Raw genomic sequence first — 15,130 nt, 5'->3', positions numbered from 1 at the left:
TTTATAAGGCTGCAGGTTCACACTCATTAATGAGTGGGCAGCCTCCCCAATATCAATTATGCCAATGGTAGGGTGGGCACCCACGCATGGGCCATGGTGGGGAGGAAAGCCCTCCCTTAATCAGGTGTGTGGGGGTGGGTGCATGGCCACCTACCCACCCCCCCTTGGGAACTTTGGAACTGGCCGCCTCCATGCAAATAAGGTGGGCCGGCCAGCTGTTCGACGTGTGCCCCTTCCATCGCTCAGGGTGATCCTCCTCTTGCATATAGGCGGCTGTGCAGGCGACCTCTTTATCTGGGTACCCACAGACGGCTGCGCACAGGCGACCTCTCCATCGTTTACCCACAGACGGCTGCGCACAGGTCACTCTTTCGTTTGCCCCCAGGCGGCTGCGCACAGGCCTCTCTTTCGCTTGCCCACACGCAGCTACACACAGGCGGCTGCGCACAGGTTCCCATCTCTATCGCTTGCCCACTGGTGGCTGCACACAGGCGGCTGCGCACAGGTCTCACCTCTCTTGCCAGCAGGTGGCTGCGCCCAGGCGCCACCCTCTCTTGCTTGCAGACGGCTGCACACAGGCCCTCCTCCTTTTGCCCGCAGGCGGCTGTGCCTAGGTGTCCTTCTCTAACCCCTATGCAGCTGCACTCACGCGCATCTGATACTTATTCTCCCACTAGCGAGCTACACGCGACTCTCTCACTTGCGGTCTGGCAACAGCAGCAGTAATAGAGACTTCTCCTTTCATACGGATACTCTCTACTGCTAACACCCGTTCGGTGCCGAGTAGTCCAAGCTTATGGAGAACCACGGTCCATGGGTGCCGAGATCGGGAGAGCCAGGCGTTAGTACAGGAGCGCCTGTTTGTGCGTGGTCGTGGCACACCAGTGGGGCGCTCTCTGCGGATTCCAGTGAAGGCACAGGACTGTAGATGCATCTTCTCCACAAGGCACAAAGGGTGACACGTATATGTATGCTAGTGCTCATGGAGGGCATGATGGCTGTCCCAAATCTGCAAAAAGGTGGACAGCCACCTAAAAAGAGCTTCCGAGAGATCCAGAAGGGAGGTAAAGCTGAAAATACCTCATCTAAAGATCATGGGCCAAAGAAGAACAAATTTGGCTTGACCCCCGAGCAAAGGGAGCAATATGCCGAGGGGAAATGTTTCTCTTGTGGTCACTCCATAGAGAGGCTCGTGCCTGGATCTGTGTCTTACCTATGGGACTATCACTCCATAGGAAGACCGGGATTTATGTTTTTTGTCGTGCCATCATTGTGCCCGCCAGAAATGTTTAGTACTTGTTCCATGAACGGGAGATATGTCCATGATATTGTTTGCACATGTATTCATGTTTGCATGCCTGGAACTGTCTTCGCGTGACTTGTATTCTTGTGTTTGCCTGTTTGACGTGCCACTTACTGAGCGGGGACGCCTGCCAGTGAGTCCTGAAGTTTGCTCTATCTTCTGACGAGTTTTGTTGCGTGTGTTTATTTTATGGCATTATTTCTAACCTTTCTTTTTATAAGGTTGCAGGTTCACACTCATTAATGAGTGGGCAGCCTCCCCAATATCGCATGATGCCCTTGGTAGGGTGGGCACCCACGCATGGGCCATGGTGGGGAGGAAAGCCCTCCCTTAATCAGGTGTGTGGGGGTGGGTGCATGGCCACCTACCCACCCCCCCTTGGGAACTTTGGAACTGGCCGCCTCCATGCAAATAAGGTGGGCCGGCCAGCTATTTGACGTGTGCCCCTTCCATCGCTCAGGGTGATCCTCCTCTTGCATATAGGCGGCTCTGCAGGCGACCTCTTTATCTGGCTACCCATAGACGGCTGCGCACAGGCGACATCTCCATCGTTTACCCACAGACGGCTGCGCGCAGGTCACTCTTTCGTTTACCCCCAAGGCCTCTCTTTCACTTGCCCACAGGCGGCTGCACACAGGCGGCTACGCACAGGTTCCCATCTCTATCGCTTGCCCACTAGCGGCTGCGCACAGGTCTCACCTCTCTTGCCAGCAGGCGACTGCGCCCAGGCGCCACCCTCTCTTGCTTGCAGACGGCTGCGCACATCCCCTCCTTTTGCCCGCAGGCGGCTGTGCCCAGGTGTCCTTCTCTAACCCCTATGCAGCTGCAGTCAGGCGCCTCTGATACTTGTTCTCCCACTAGCAAGCTACAGGCGACTCTCTCACTTGCGGGCTGGCAACAACAACAGTAATAGAGACTTCTCCTTTCATACGGATACTCTATGCCGCTAACACCCGTTCGGTGCCCGGTAGTCCAAGCTTCTGGAGAACCACGGTCCATGGGTGTCGAGATCGGGAGAGCCACGCGTTAGTATGGGAGCGCCTGTTTGTGCGTGGTCCTGGAACACCAGTGGGGCGCTCTCTGCGGATTCCAATGAAGGCACAGGACCGTAGAGATTAGACTTCTTCAAGTGGATCGCTCTCCTTCGAACGTCTACTTCAAGTCTCTTGTTTGGTAACTGTATTCATCTCAGTTGTACATGGACATCATCTGGTTCATTGAACCCATGGAGCATTGTATCACTTTAATACTCCCAATAATATATCATATATTGAGGGGGGGGTCGGCCCGTTCCGGCCCCAGTGCTGGTGTCCATTGATCATCATTTCATTTCATTTCAGTTTTCAGTTGTTAGTGAGTTGTCCATTTATATTGTGATATTTAAGTTGTGCTATTACGCGTGTGGGTGTCCAACAGAGTCTATTCCCACTTGACGGGATTGGTTTCACTGGCCCTCATGGAGGTGGTTCCACACCATCCCCATGCCCATACTAAGTCTTGGGGTAGCCCTATGGGCTGGCCCCTTGTTCTAAACGCTAACTACTCACTGATCTGGCATCCGGTACCATACCAAATACACAGAATCAGTGACATCATTCCAGAGGGAGACTCACAGCGCGGACTGGCACTGTTTCATGTGCAGGACAGTGCACACCTGACCTTAGACTCCTGTGCAGGACAATGCACACCTCACTTCGGACAACTGAGATGGATCCTTGGCTGACTCGTCCCGGACTGGGCTCACATGGGACCAGTTCACCATCCCAGGTCCTGCACCTTCTATACAGAAATGCCTACATGGCATCCAAGTGCGGGATGCACGTGACATGGAGAGTAGTATACCATCTACTGGGGGCTGATGCTGCTTTCATGTTTCTATGTTCCTAGTATTCCATGATGAGTTTATATGGATAGTTTTGTATCACCCCAGTGAGATAGCTATGTTTATGTTTTGTTTCTGTTTTATTTTCCATTCCATGATTAGATATGCCATGGACATTATTGGATCACTTTGGTCTCATAGGCCCATTGGGTCTTTAGTAGATGCTTAATATATCTTTCTTCTCTCTCTCTCTCTCTCTCTCTCTCTCTCTCTCTCTAACAAGCCGGCGCACAAGGGCTAGACTGTCTCCCTCTCTCTTGCAAAAATAGGCGGGTTGGGCTCTCTCTCTACTGTCGCCGCCTGCAACTGCTCGCCCTCGCCTCCCCTATTTTGTTGTTCGCTACTGGTCGCTGCCCGCTTTTCGCTGCACTGTTCGCCACTTGCTTCACTTCGCTGTTCCCTGTTCGCTTCGCGCCTCTATACGTAGCCGCCCTCTCTGTTCACCACTGGCGCCCAGTACTGCTGGCGCTATGCTAGCCGGCCTGCATGTCCGGTAGGCCGTGCAGTGCCCTTTCCGCAACCACCCTTGCTCAAGCCCCCAAGGCAGCAACATAACTCTCTCTCTCTCCTCAATCTCGAGGAATGGCCCCGAGTCTCCAAGAGAAAGTCAAGGCCCTCGAGACGACAATGAAGGCACTAATCAAGGAGAATAAGAAGACATCCGATTCCAACCTCAATGAGGTGGAGAACAAACTACACCGGCACATCATGGCCCTCGAAGCATGGGTCACGGACCTTGAAGAAGAGAACACAGCACTCAAGGAGGAGGTGAGTGCATTGAAACTGGAACTGGTAGCCGTCAAGAACACCGAGAAGGAAGAGGGGGAGATCAATGAGAACACTCTCACGGCCATCAAAGAAGAGATCACAAAGGACATGGAGGGAAAACTCGAAGCCAAGCAGTCAGGATGGGTTGAGGTGGTGAAGAAGAACATCCGCAAAGAAGTGAGGGAGGAGACTCAAAGGGAAGAACATCAAATCATTCACACCACCATTGAGGAGGAGAAGATGAGGCATGCCCGCCGTCTCAACATTCGAGTCATAGGTATAGCCGAGACACCCAACTCCACTCCCGAGAAAGATGGACAGCTTCTATGCATGAAGCTAGGCTACACGGAAGAGGACCCTCTCCCCTTCACCAAAGCATGGAGAGCCGGGAAAGACGTAACACGCAAGCAAGCCCTCATCCTACAGTTTGCAGGAGACGGAGAGGGTCATCTTCATGAGGAAGAGGGTCATACTACGAGGCTTAGAGGGAGCTCCTATTTTCTTGGATGATGATCTCACGAGGATGCAGCTAGAGCATAGGAGAGCTTGCATGCCACGAGTCTTACACGCGAGGAGAGAAGGCAAGAAGGCCTTCTATCGAGATGGTCGGGTCATCATTGATGGCCGGCCCATGGATTGGGGCCTATGGGACACAGACCAGGCCACTGACAGAGATACACATGGCAGTATGGAACTGTAATGGTTCACTATGGGTGCAGCCTGGACGACTGGAGCATGGTATGGTGGGGAGAGACATCATACTTCTGACAGAGACACATCAGAGCCCAGAGAGAGGGCTACCTCGAGTAGAGGGATTCCAGTGGGAGTCAGCATACAAGAGGACCACACGCCAGGGTACCTCGAGATGGTCGGAGGGAGTAGCAGTTCTATTCAGACGGGAGCTACAGGGGAGACTGAGAGTGGTAGCACAGGATCCAGAGGCCAGATACATGTGGATTAGCTTACAGTTCTCACAGGACAAGGTTATATACATAGCCCTATGTTACTTTCCTCCATCAGGATCCTCCTATGTCATTACAGAGGACATGCCACAAGAGGAGGAGACAAGAGCCTCGCCATACACTTGTCTGTCAAAGGAGATTATGCATTATTCTACACTAGGGGAAGTATTTCTTACGGGTGACTTCAATGCCCACACACAGAGCAGACAGTGTGAGGTGTATGACTATGATGACATGGAGATCCTCCACCCTGTGGATCCAGAGGAGATAGGGGCTAGTCGGGCATCAGAGGACATTGGACCAGACAGAGGACATTATGGGGACCACTTACTAGAGTTGGGAGCCAAACATCGTCTCGTTATTTATAACAGGATGCTACAGTGGCCGGGATCAGGAGGGCTGACATGCTTCCCACATGGGGGTCATACACGGACCGGAGGCACGGTGGTGGACTACATTATGGGGTCTTTGGAGGCATCACAGCTTGTCACCTCATTCTCCATCCCACCTCGTCCTATTGGGGCAGATCATACATACTTGGCATTTTCACTAGCAGGATCACCAGTATCACCAGCCCCCCACATACCGACGCCACACACTACCATCTACTTCACACATGACATGGCAGACATATACACTGGCAGAGTAGAGGATGGGCTCCTACTCATGGATCCCCTGGCACCTATGGATACCATTACAGCCCAGCTGGCATCACTCCTACACACGGCTGCATTACAGAGCTTCCCACATCGTGTCCACTCAGGAGAGCCTGCGAGATCTAGGACTATGCCCCAGAACAGATGGTATGATGACGAGTGCAAAGCCCTATACTCACGGCTCCGCATACAGAGAGCCTTCGGAGCCATCACAGAGCAGGAGTCAAGGAGAGAGATGAGGAGACTTACTCGCCGCAAAAGGCGGGCCTTCGCAAACATACAGGAGCTAGAGATCTTCCATTTCTTCATGAGTAGAGATAGCCCTATCTCATGGCGGCACTTCAGAGAGCCCCGGACACCGACACCCATTGCAGACCCACAGACATGGCACACATATGCAAAGGGCCTATACCACGCCCCACAGCAGCCACCTATACCTCAGCCACAAGAGCCTCGACCTACCACAGCTAGCTTCTTTACCCACTCGATGGTAAAGAAAGCTGTCCGCCGCCGCCTACAGCATGGACGGGCCGCCGACCATATGGGCCTACAGGGTGAGAATCTCATATATGCAGTAGATTCTTTGGCTCCTTTTCTTGCACACCTGTTTAACAGGGCACTAGCAGAGGGTTTGCTTGCGGAGTGGACGATGCACACGATCCACAAAATAGGGGATATGCTCGATCCGAGCAACTACAGGACGGTTATGGTTGGCCACGTGTTGGCAAAACTCTATGGTGCAGTGTTGGAGCAAGAGCTTAGCTTATATGCTGAGCGAGCAGGTTTACGCTCATCAGGGCAGGCAGGCTTCAGGAGAGCTTTCTCTACCACTGACCATGTATTCACTTTGAGATGTATGATTGATCAAGGCATTTGACACAGTACCACGAGAGAGTCTCTTTCAGCGCCTGCAGTCTCTTGGCATACCAACAGATATGACATGGGGCATCTATGCATTATATGAGCAGGTTTTTGGGCAAGTCGTCAGATGCCCAGGAGGTGTGTCCGAGACTATTGCTAGCACCATTGGTGTGAAGCAAGGATGCCCACTTTCCCCCACGCTATTTGGGTTATACATTGATGAGGTGACTGACTTCATTACACGGGGAGGCGGAGATGGAGTTGATCTAGCAGGTACCTCAGTACATATTATGCTTTATGCTGATGATATTGTATTAGTGTCTGAGTCTCCAGGACGTCTACAGTAGCATCTACATGCACTCGATGATTTCTGCACACAGAGGGGTCTTACTGTGAACCTTGCGAAAACCAAGGTTATGGTCTTTCATACATCAAGACAGGGCAGGAGTCAACTGACATTCACTCTCGCAAAACGCCAGGTGGAGGTGGTGACATCATACGTGTAACTAGGGGTTACCTTCTCTGCAGCAGCCACGCGCTTCACCATGGGTTCAACAGCCAGAGCCACATTGACACGGGGATATGCAGCATTGGCTAGGCTAGAGAGACAGTGCCCACATGCGCATTTTCAAGAGCCCCGGACGAAGGGGTGGCTATTTGACACATTAGTCACACCGGCACTGATGTATGGAGCAGCGGTATGGGCGCCAGGACTTGCTACCCATTGGTGGACACAGATAGAGAGACCACAGGCCCTCATGATGGCACGCATGATACGCAGCAAATCGTCAGTACCTCATGACATTATCCGAGCAGAGTTTGATGCGTCTCCTATGATGGTAGAGGCCATATTCCAGATTATATGCCTACTAGACAGATTCAGAGAGATGCCACATGACAGATTGACATACAGAGCTTTTGAGGCATCTAGACAGCTGGCTGAGGCAGGAGACAGAGGATCATGGTATGCATAGGTCACATATTGGTTCTCATAGCATGGCCTAGACATGGATCATCTACCACCATTCCAGTATGACAGGGATGCACCACATATCCGTCTCTCATAGTGAGAGGAACAGAGTATTGAGACAGGACCTATGGCAGCTCTATACACGAGAGACATGGATATCGCCTACACAGCCTCTTCCACCGAAGATGCTATACTACAGAGATCACTTCATGAGTATCACTGATGATGGATTTATAGAGAGGCCTAGATACATGGAGGGCTTTTTACCACACGGCTCCCGAGTAGCTATTGGTCAGCTTAGAGTCTCATCACATCGATTGGAGATCGAGACTGGCAGAGCAGCACGGATCCCCCGAGAGGAGAGGGTATGCAGATTGTGCAGAGAGGAGGTGGAGAGTGAGGAGCATTATGTATGCAGATGCAAAGCACATACAGCCATCAAAGAGAGATATCCCATCAAACATCATACAGTAGGTGTGGACAACATTGAAGCGCAGCATTTAAGTGAAGAAAATAGCAGATTTTTGTCCACCAAAGCTGGCCGACAGGATGGTCTACTGGCCGACTGCAGTCCCATCATCGTATATAAGCAATAGATCATTTTCAGCATAATATCAAGTCATAGTTCAAGTCTTAAATCAGTCGTTCAGCATGACAAGAAGTAGAGCATAGGGAAAAGGGCTTAGGGTCAGCCCATAGGCTGCCCACAAGCCCTAAATCATGTACAAGTCTCAGTAACCTCATTGTACCATAGTAATACAAGAAAATCTGAACACTAATCTCCCTCTTCTTCTCTCTCCTCTCTATCTTAATCATAAGTAATTAGCATCAATGTTCTTAAGTATGCTTAGGGCTGTGGATCCCCCACATGCAACATTAATAGAGCCTTTTGTGAGGGCTTTCCTCCCTCTTGGACCACAAACACTATATAGACCCCATGGACCCGAATAATTACAGGACTATCATGATTGGCCATATGATAGCCAATTTACGGGGCAGTACTAGAGTCAAAGATTAGCTCTATGGTGGAGAGATTGGGACAAAGAGCATCAGGCCAAGAAGGCTTCAAAAGGCGGCAGAATTACTCCACTCTAGATCATAGTTTCACCCTACATGCCATTATAGAAGCGGTGATGTCACGGATACAACATGTATAATGTTGCTTCATGGATTTCTGCAAAGTTTTCAACTACGTCTCTTGGTCCCGTTTACGGGAATGCTTTCAATTCCCACATGAGGGGGGTGATACCCCTTTATGAGGCAGTGACTTGTAGGGTTCAGGCGACAAGAGGGCTCTCCGGGGATCTATGCAACATTATTCAGGTCAAACAAGGCTGCCCACTCTCTCCCGCACGCTATTGATGAGATATCGGCTTTCATGGACATATTTGGAGGCAAAGGCTCACCATTGGCTCAGGTGTTAGTGCCCATCTTGTGATATGCAAAGGACATGGTCTTGATATATGAATTGGTGGAGGGTTTATAGAGACATCTAGAAGCACTTCAGAGGTTTTGTGATGAGAAAGACCTCATGGTCAATCTCGGCAAAACCAAGCTCATGGTCTTCAATAAATATATCATATGAGGTCACATCACGACTATCGTCCATGTATAGAGGAGCCCAAGTGGAGATTATTAAGTCGTATGTGTACCTCAAGATGACATTTAGAGGACCACGCTTTTGCATGACAGCAACCACTAAGAAGTTGGCAAGGGGCTATGCACCCCTGCACTTGGAGAGAGAGTGCTTTCAGGCCCACTTCCAGGAGCCATGTACCAAGTGTTGGCTCTTTGACACTCTGGTATGCCTGGCAACATTGTGTGGTGCACCTTTTTGGGGATTGGGACTTGGTGTGGCCTCTTGGAAGAGCATAGAGAGATTGCACGTAATGATGCTATCACGTTTGATCAGGAGCAAAGCATCGGTGCCACATGCTATTGTGCAAAAAAAAGTTTGGGATAGCCCCCTTAGTCAGAGATGCCCTCTTCGAAACCATCACGTACATTCAGCATGTATATACACTTACTAGGGACCGTCTCTCAAGACTAGCACTTGAGTCATCCTTGCAATTACACCGGGCATGCTAGACTACCCTCCTCATCATCATTAGTATCACTATCATTACCGACACCAGTATGGTACTCTCAGGTGGTTGAGTGGTTTGACACACATGGCCTCCAAATAGACCGTCTCCCTCGTATTTAGTATAGCTTGGACTTCCCATACCTAGATTTATTCGGTTGGACTTGTTAGGGCTTCACATACATCAAGAATGGGTGTCCTTGCCGCAGCTTAGCAGGAGGTTCCACATCTATAGAGACCATTTATTGAGAGTTTCGGAGGACGGATTCATTGAGAGCCCGGGATACATACAAATACACATGTCACATGCCATGCGGATAGTGATTAGTCAGCTCATAGACCCGACACCGTCATACACATCACATGACTGCAATGGATTGTGGCTAGCGACTCACCATTCAACTGTAGGTTCAGTGCCTCGAACCACCCTTGAGCTTGAGGTCTAATTACCGCATGCCTTCTTGGTACCGATGGCCCCAACCTAGCATCCCATACCACTAGGCCGAACCACCCACTTTGCGGCTCCATGGCCACGAGATCTTGCACACTTCCTTGGAAGCCCCAAGCCACCGCGTGACTACTTGACCTCTTGTGTCTAATAGTCACTTATATAGTAATAATTGGCCCTTGCTTTATTTATTAGCTTTCTGCCATTATTAGCCCTAGGCCATTAATTATAAGCTCTTAGCCAATCTAGACCTCTTTTTGCTAGCGCCCTTAGCCCACGTGTAAACCCTCCCAGTGTGTGTGTGTGTGTGTGTGTGTGTGTGTGTGTGTGTGTGTGTGTGTAAATGTATATATATACACACACACACATATATATGCACGCACGCGTGTGTGTATATATATATATGTGTATGTAAATGTAACACTGACTTGGTTGAGAAAGCCAATAAAATTACTCACAATATCTTCATCTCTGCAGCTTCTGAGAGGTTAACCGCCTTCGCCCTTGCTAAATATCTGTGATGGAGTGAAGTGTCTAACCCCCCACCATGACTCCCGTAGCCTATCCATTTTGACCAGGGCCAACCAGCATGTGCCTTTGCTGCTTTTTCCCACTGCTCTTCCCGTCTGCGATCAGGATCTTCAGTCATTAAGAGAAAAGAGGAATCCAATGAAGATCCTTCGTAGCCAACCCTGCCCAAGAGAGAGATCAACACACATAGGAAAGCCAATAACAAAGAGAAGTAAATGACAAGGATCGTATCAAAAAACTCACCTGCTTGACGTAAGCGGCTCGATCGTATCCTTGGAAACAGGGGACCTTGGCTCACCAGCTGGATCAGAGACCCCTGGAAGTGCTTTTATTCTAATCTTACGTTCAAATATCACAGTCTCTCCGTTTTCATCCCCGACATCTGCTGGTAAATTCAGCAATGCATTATGCTCTTCAATTTTATTTCTAGGAAAGTAGAGGAGTAATAGTCTGCAATTTGCCATCCAAAGTTGGAACCCCTGTAAGACAACTCCGACCACATGCAATGCTTTGGAAATAGCGACCAAGGTAAACAGCGACGAGAAATTATCACCTTTCATATATTTCTATGTCCATAGCTGCTAACAAGCATAAGACTACTGCGCTAATTTTGTCCTTATGTTTCTCTAAGAGGCGTCGCAGAGTACCTAGTTATAAACGCGCACATACACACACACTTCTTCAAGTAAGCCCCTTGTGTGTGTCATAATCAACATCCTATGGTGAGGATTGAATTTGCAACCTCGCTATCATAATATTTATATATAAAAGATGGCGCAATATGAACACGTCAACTCACGTAAAGCCACGTGTGCAGCTTGTTCTCGAGGATACCCTTTGGCCTCTGTATAGATGCATCCCAGCGCAATACTGCAATGCATCAATTCTTTATAATTAACAGTAAAACCTTGGCTATCAATTTTTACTCTTTACTGTTCATAAGAAAAACCACCTGTGAAGGTCATGGTCAATTAACAGCTCAAGACATGACTGATAGCAGCGACTCAACGCATTCTCTGCAGCTGAATGGTACTTTTCTACATATTTTGGTCCAACCGTATGTATGACCCTCCTGTAGTAATGTCACGATGATGAACACGAGTATCAATTAAATGATAAGAGGGAGACTGAAATCCCACTAAGATAGTAAAAAGCTCAGTTTTAACCTCGCAGGCAACTCATGAGCACCTGTAATTTGTGCCATCCCGGTTCTACATCCACTCTGCATATAAGAGAGCACAATTTGAAGCAGCAACTCACTAACTTCATTCACAAAATTGTAATCCCTAAGATCCAGTTTCTGCTTACCAAACCCGAACATTCCTCAGCAAGCCTGGGCCCAGCAGCAGCATGTAGCCCTGGGCTACTTTCCAGGACATCAAGTGTCTGCAAACCCCATTGAGAGACACAAAGTTGATGCTTGATTTTGATAAAGAGCATATAATACACTCAAATTATATGGGCAAGAGATCACTAAACCTAATCTAATGTGTATTGATTAATTGAATAAACCTTGCAAAGCTACAAGTAATTTATCAAATATGCTAGAAACTAATCTGGCTTTTTCCCCAAAGAAAAGACCATTACTTAGAAGAAAATTATGTCCGTAATGCAGACTACAACCCTCGAGAGAGAAAACAAGGTACAATGGACCCTCATGTTAGATCTGAAAACCAAGGCACACGAGGGGGGGGGGGGGGGGGTGCGGGGTGGGGTGCTCCTTGTACGCGGATGTCGTGTCAAGAGAAAGATGAGACCCATACCGGATCAGGAGGGCAAGCCTAAGGAGTGCACCATGTTAAGATATCAAGCTCAACTAGTGCTGCGGACATTGATGACCCACTTGGGTGATAGCATCTGCACTTATGCCACTGGCACAGTTGGTGAGATTATGGTTGATATGCCACCAGTTTCATGTGCATGCTCATTCCCAAGGCTAATCCTTGAAGCGCAGCAGATAAAGAACAGATTCAGGACCAGATTTAGGAGCTTCTGCAGCTTTATTGGCAGGGAAGATCTGGTGGGAGGACCAGGAGGCTGTCAGCCAGCAGTTTAAGGGATTGTGCCTGTGTCGGCTACAGCAAAGGGGCTTTTTGGTCCAGGGACCTGGCCGACAGCAGGTCGGCCAATGCCTATTTAAGGCAGGCACATAGCTCATTGTGGGGATCTCATTTCTTTTGGGGATGTGGTCATAGACTAGAACTAGGTAGGAATTTTTCCGCCTTTTCAAGGGCAGCCAAAGGCTAGCCAAGTTGTACATCCTTTTTGTAATATATGAACATACTGAAACTCAGCTCTCTCTCTCTCTCCTCTCCATCTTCTGCTTGCGTTTTGCATCTACATGTTCCAGGAAGGGTGTTTAGGACTGAAAGGAGACTCCCAAAGCTTCCGCACGTGACATTGGTATTAGAGCTTTAAGGTTGGTTGGTGGTGTTCCACAAGACCCAAGGGGAATGGCAGTCCTCTGAGTTGGATGCCACTTGGGGCATACCAAGAAAGGCTTTCAGGCAATGGTTCCAAGGGAGGATGATCCTCCAAGGGGTGGAGTGAGAGTGCCAGACTCAATACTCAAGAAAAGTTTAGGGACAGGGCAAGAAGTCAAGGGGACAAGGTGGAACAGATGCACAGATCATTAGATTTGGAGTGGAATTGGAAAACAAGGCAGGATTCTCAGTGAAAAGGTTGCCAAGAAGGAAAGGATGACAGGTTTGGGAGTCAGCAGCCAGAGCCAGATTGACACGGGGATATGCAGCATTGGCTAGGCTAGAGAGACAGTGCCACCAGGCGCATTTTCAGGAGCCCCGGACGAAGGGGTGGCTACACCGGCACTGATGTATGGAGCAGCGGTATGGGCGCCAGGACTTGCTACCCATTGGTGGACACAGATAGAGAGACCACAGGCCCTCATGATGGCACGCATGATACACAGCAAACCGTTAGTACCTCATGACATTATCCAAGCAGAGTTTGATGTGCCTCCTATGATGGTAGAGGCCATATTCCAGACTATATGCCTGCTAGACAGATTCAGAGAGATGCCACATGACAGATTGTCATACAGAGCTTTTGAGGCATCTAGACAGCTGGCTGAGGCAGGAGACAGAGAATCATGGTATGCACAAGTCACACATTGGTTCTCACAGCATGGCCTAGACATGGATCATCTACCACCATTCCAGTATGACAAGGATGCACCACATATCCGTCTCTCTCATAGTGAGAGAAACAGAGTATTGAGACAGGACCTATGGCAGCTCTATACACGAGAGACATGGATATCGCCTACACAGCCTCTTCCACCGAAGATGCTATACTACAGAGATCACTTCATGAGTATCACTGATGATGGATTTATATAGAGGCCTAGATACTGTCAGAATCGATCCAGCGGAAGTTTGAATACACGTAGAGAGAGAAGTTGACAGAGAGAGAGAGAGAGAGAAAAGTTGACGAACAACGCTTGACCTTGATTAGCAATGAATAGATGATTAGATACAATAGTGGGCATGGGTATATATACCCTCAAAATGGAAATGGCCGACTTAGTTAGTTACGACTTTATTTCCACATGAGATACTCACTTTAACACCCTCTCTGTAGCTCATAGTGGACATAGATGAAGAAACCAAGTTGATGTAGATGCAACCATGGACACCTCAGTACCGGCCGGATACCGAATACACCTCGGAAAATGCACCAAACAACATGTCTCCTCAAGAAAATGCCATCTTGAGCTTTAGCTGCCACATAGAATAATGAATTGCAGACAACTCCACATCCATGATCCCCCATTCGTTGAACTGAGAACACATCACGTCCAAAAATCTCTGAATGCTTGAACTGTCAGACACGACGCCCAAAATTCTGCTACACAATGAACAAGGAACTCATCCCATCCATAGTCTACTACCAATGAACTACGAACACATCACGTCCATAGATTTGTCAAGCTGTTCCATGCCAGATGCATGTGCCTTGAACTCCGACACACGGGTCCAAATCACCAAAACGGGAGCACAGACTGCCCCTCTCTGCCACTCACATGCCTCTCTCTGGCTGAAGCACGTGGTAGCATCCATCCACCAAGCTAGAATGCTGGAGCATGTGCCAGTGAAGTCCTCGCCACACCGGCAGACGCCGTAGCATCCCTCTTAGAATCACTGTCCCTGTCATCCTCGTCAGCTTTGCCTTTGCCTTTGTCATTTGTCGAGCCTTGAGCTTTAGCTTTGGATGTGCAATCCCGAGCCAAATGCCCTCGCTTTCCGCACTTATAACAACGGCTCCTAGACTTCTTATTGGATTCCGATGCAGCATGTGCCGATTCTACATCCTTCGGAACCCGAATCTTGCCTTGGGAAATGAGCACTGCTTCCTCCTCAATGAGAAAAGAGCTGAGATCATCAAATTCCAGCTTTTCCTTCGTGACTTGTAAGCGTAATGCCCTCGAGACCATCTCGTACTCCTAAGGCAACTTCGTAAGAACCAAGGCAGCTAACTGGGTACTAGTTAATGCACTATTCATAGCCGATAACTGATCATGGATAACCTTTGCCTTCATTAGAAGTGACTGCATAGAGGTCCCAGTTTCAAACTTGATGGAAAACAACTGGCCGAGAAGGGTTACTGCTCGCATTGTTGAGTCTCGATCAAACATTCCTGCAAGCTT

The 15,130-nt window shown here is 49.0% G+C and overlaps 1 protein-coding gene across 7 annotated transcripts in view; it reads right to left on the bottom strand.

Annotated features, from left to right (window-relative positions):
• The window catches only part of LOC147641920 (uncharacterized), an 83,439-nt gene that overhangs the window by 47,941 nt on the left and 20,368 nt on the right, over positions 1-15,130 (bottom strand). For 6 of the 7 annotated variants that reach the window (XR_015266393.1, XR_015266391.1, XM_086801105.1 and 3 more), the window contains exons 2-8: positions 11,773-11,850; positions 11,631-11,686; positions 11,417-11,536; positions 11,264-11,334; positions 11,018-11,111; positions 10,708-10,914; positions 10,392-10,625 (exon numbers count right to left, since the gene is read on the bottom strand). Coding sequence is in view for 5 of the 7 variants with exons in the window: in XM_086801105.1 (XP_086657231.1) it covers positions 10,392-10,625; positions 10,708-10,914; positions 11,018-11,111; positions 11,264-11,334; positions 11,417-11,536; positions 11,631-11,686; positions 11,773-11,850 (860 nt within the window). In the remaining 2 variants the exon portion in view is untranslated. The remainder of the gene's footprint in view (positions 1-10,391; positions 10,626-10,707; positions 10,915-11,017; positions 11,112-11,263; positions 11,335-11,416; positions 11,537-11,630; positions 11,687-11,772; positions 11,851-15,130) is intronic. The other variant, XM_086801120.1, reaches the window with a different exon arrangement.

Source organism: Cibotium barometz, chromosome 1, assembly GCF_041138505.1.
Source record: "Cibotium barometz isolate CiBa-2024 chromosome 1, ASM4113850v1, whole genome shotgun sequence".
Lineage (NCBI taxonomy): Eukaryota > Viridiplantae > Streptophyta > Polypodiopsida > Cyatheales > Cibotiaceae > Cibotium > Cibotium barometz.
Note: the sequence above shows the minus strand (reverse complement) of the source record. Positions and strands in the feature narration are given on the sequence as shown.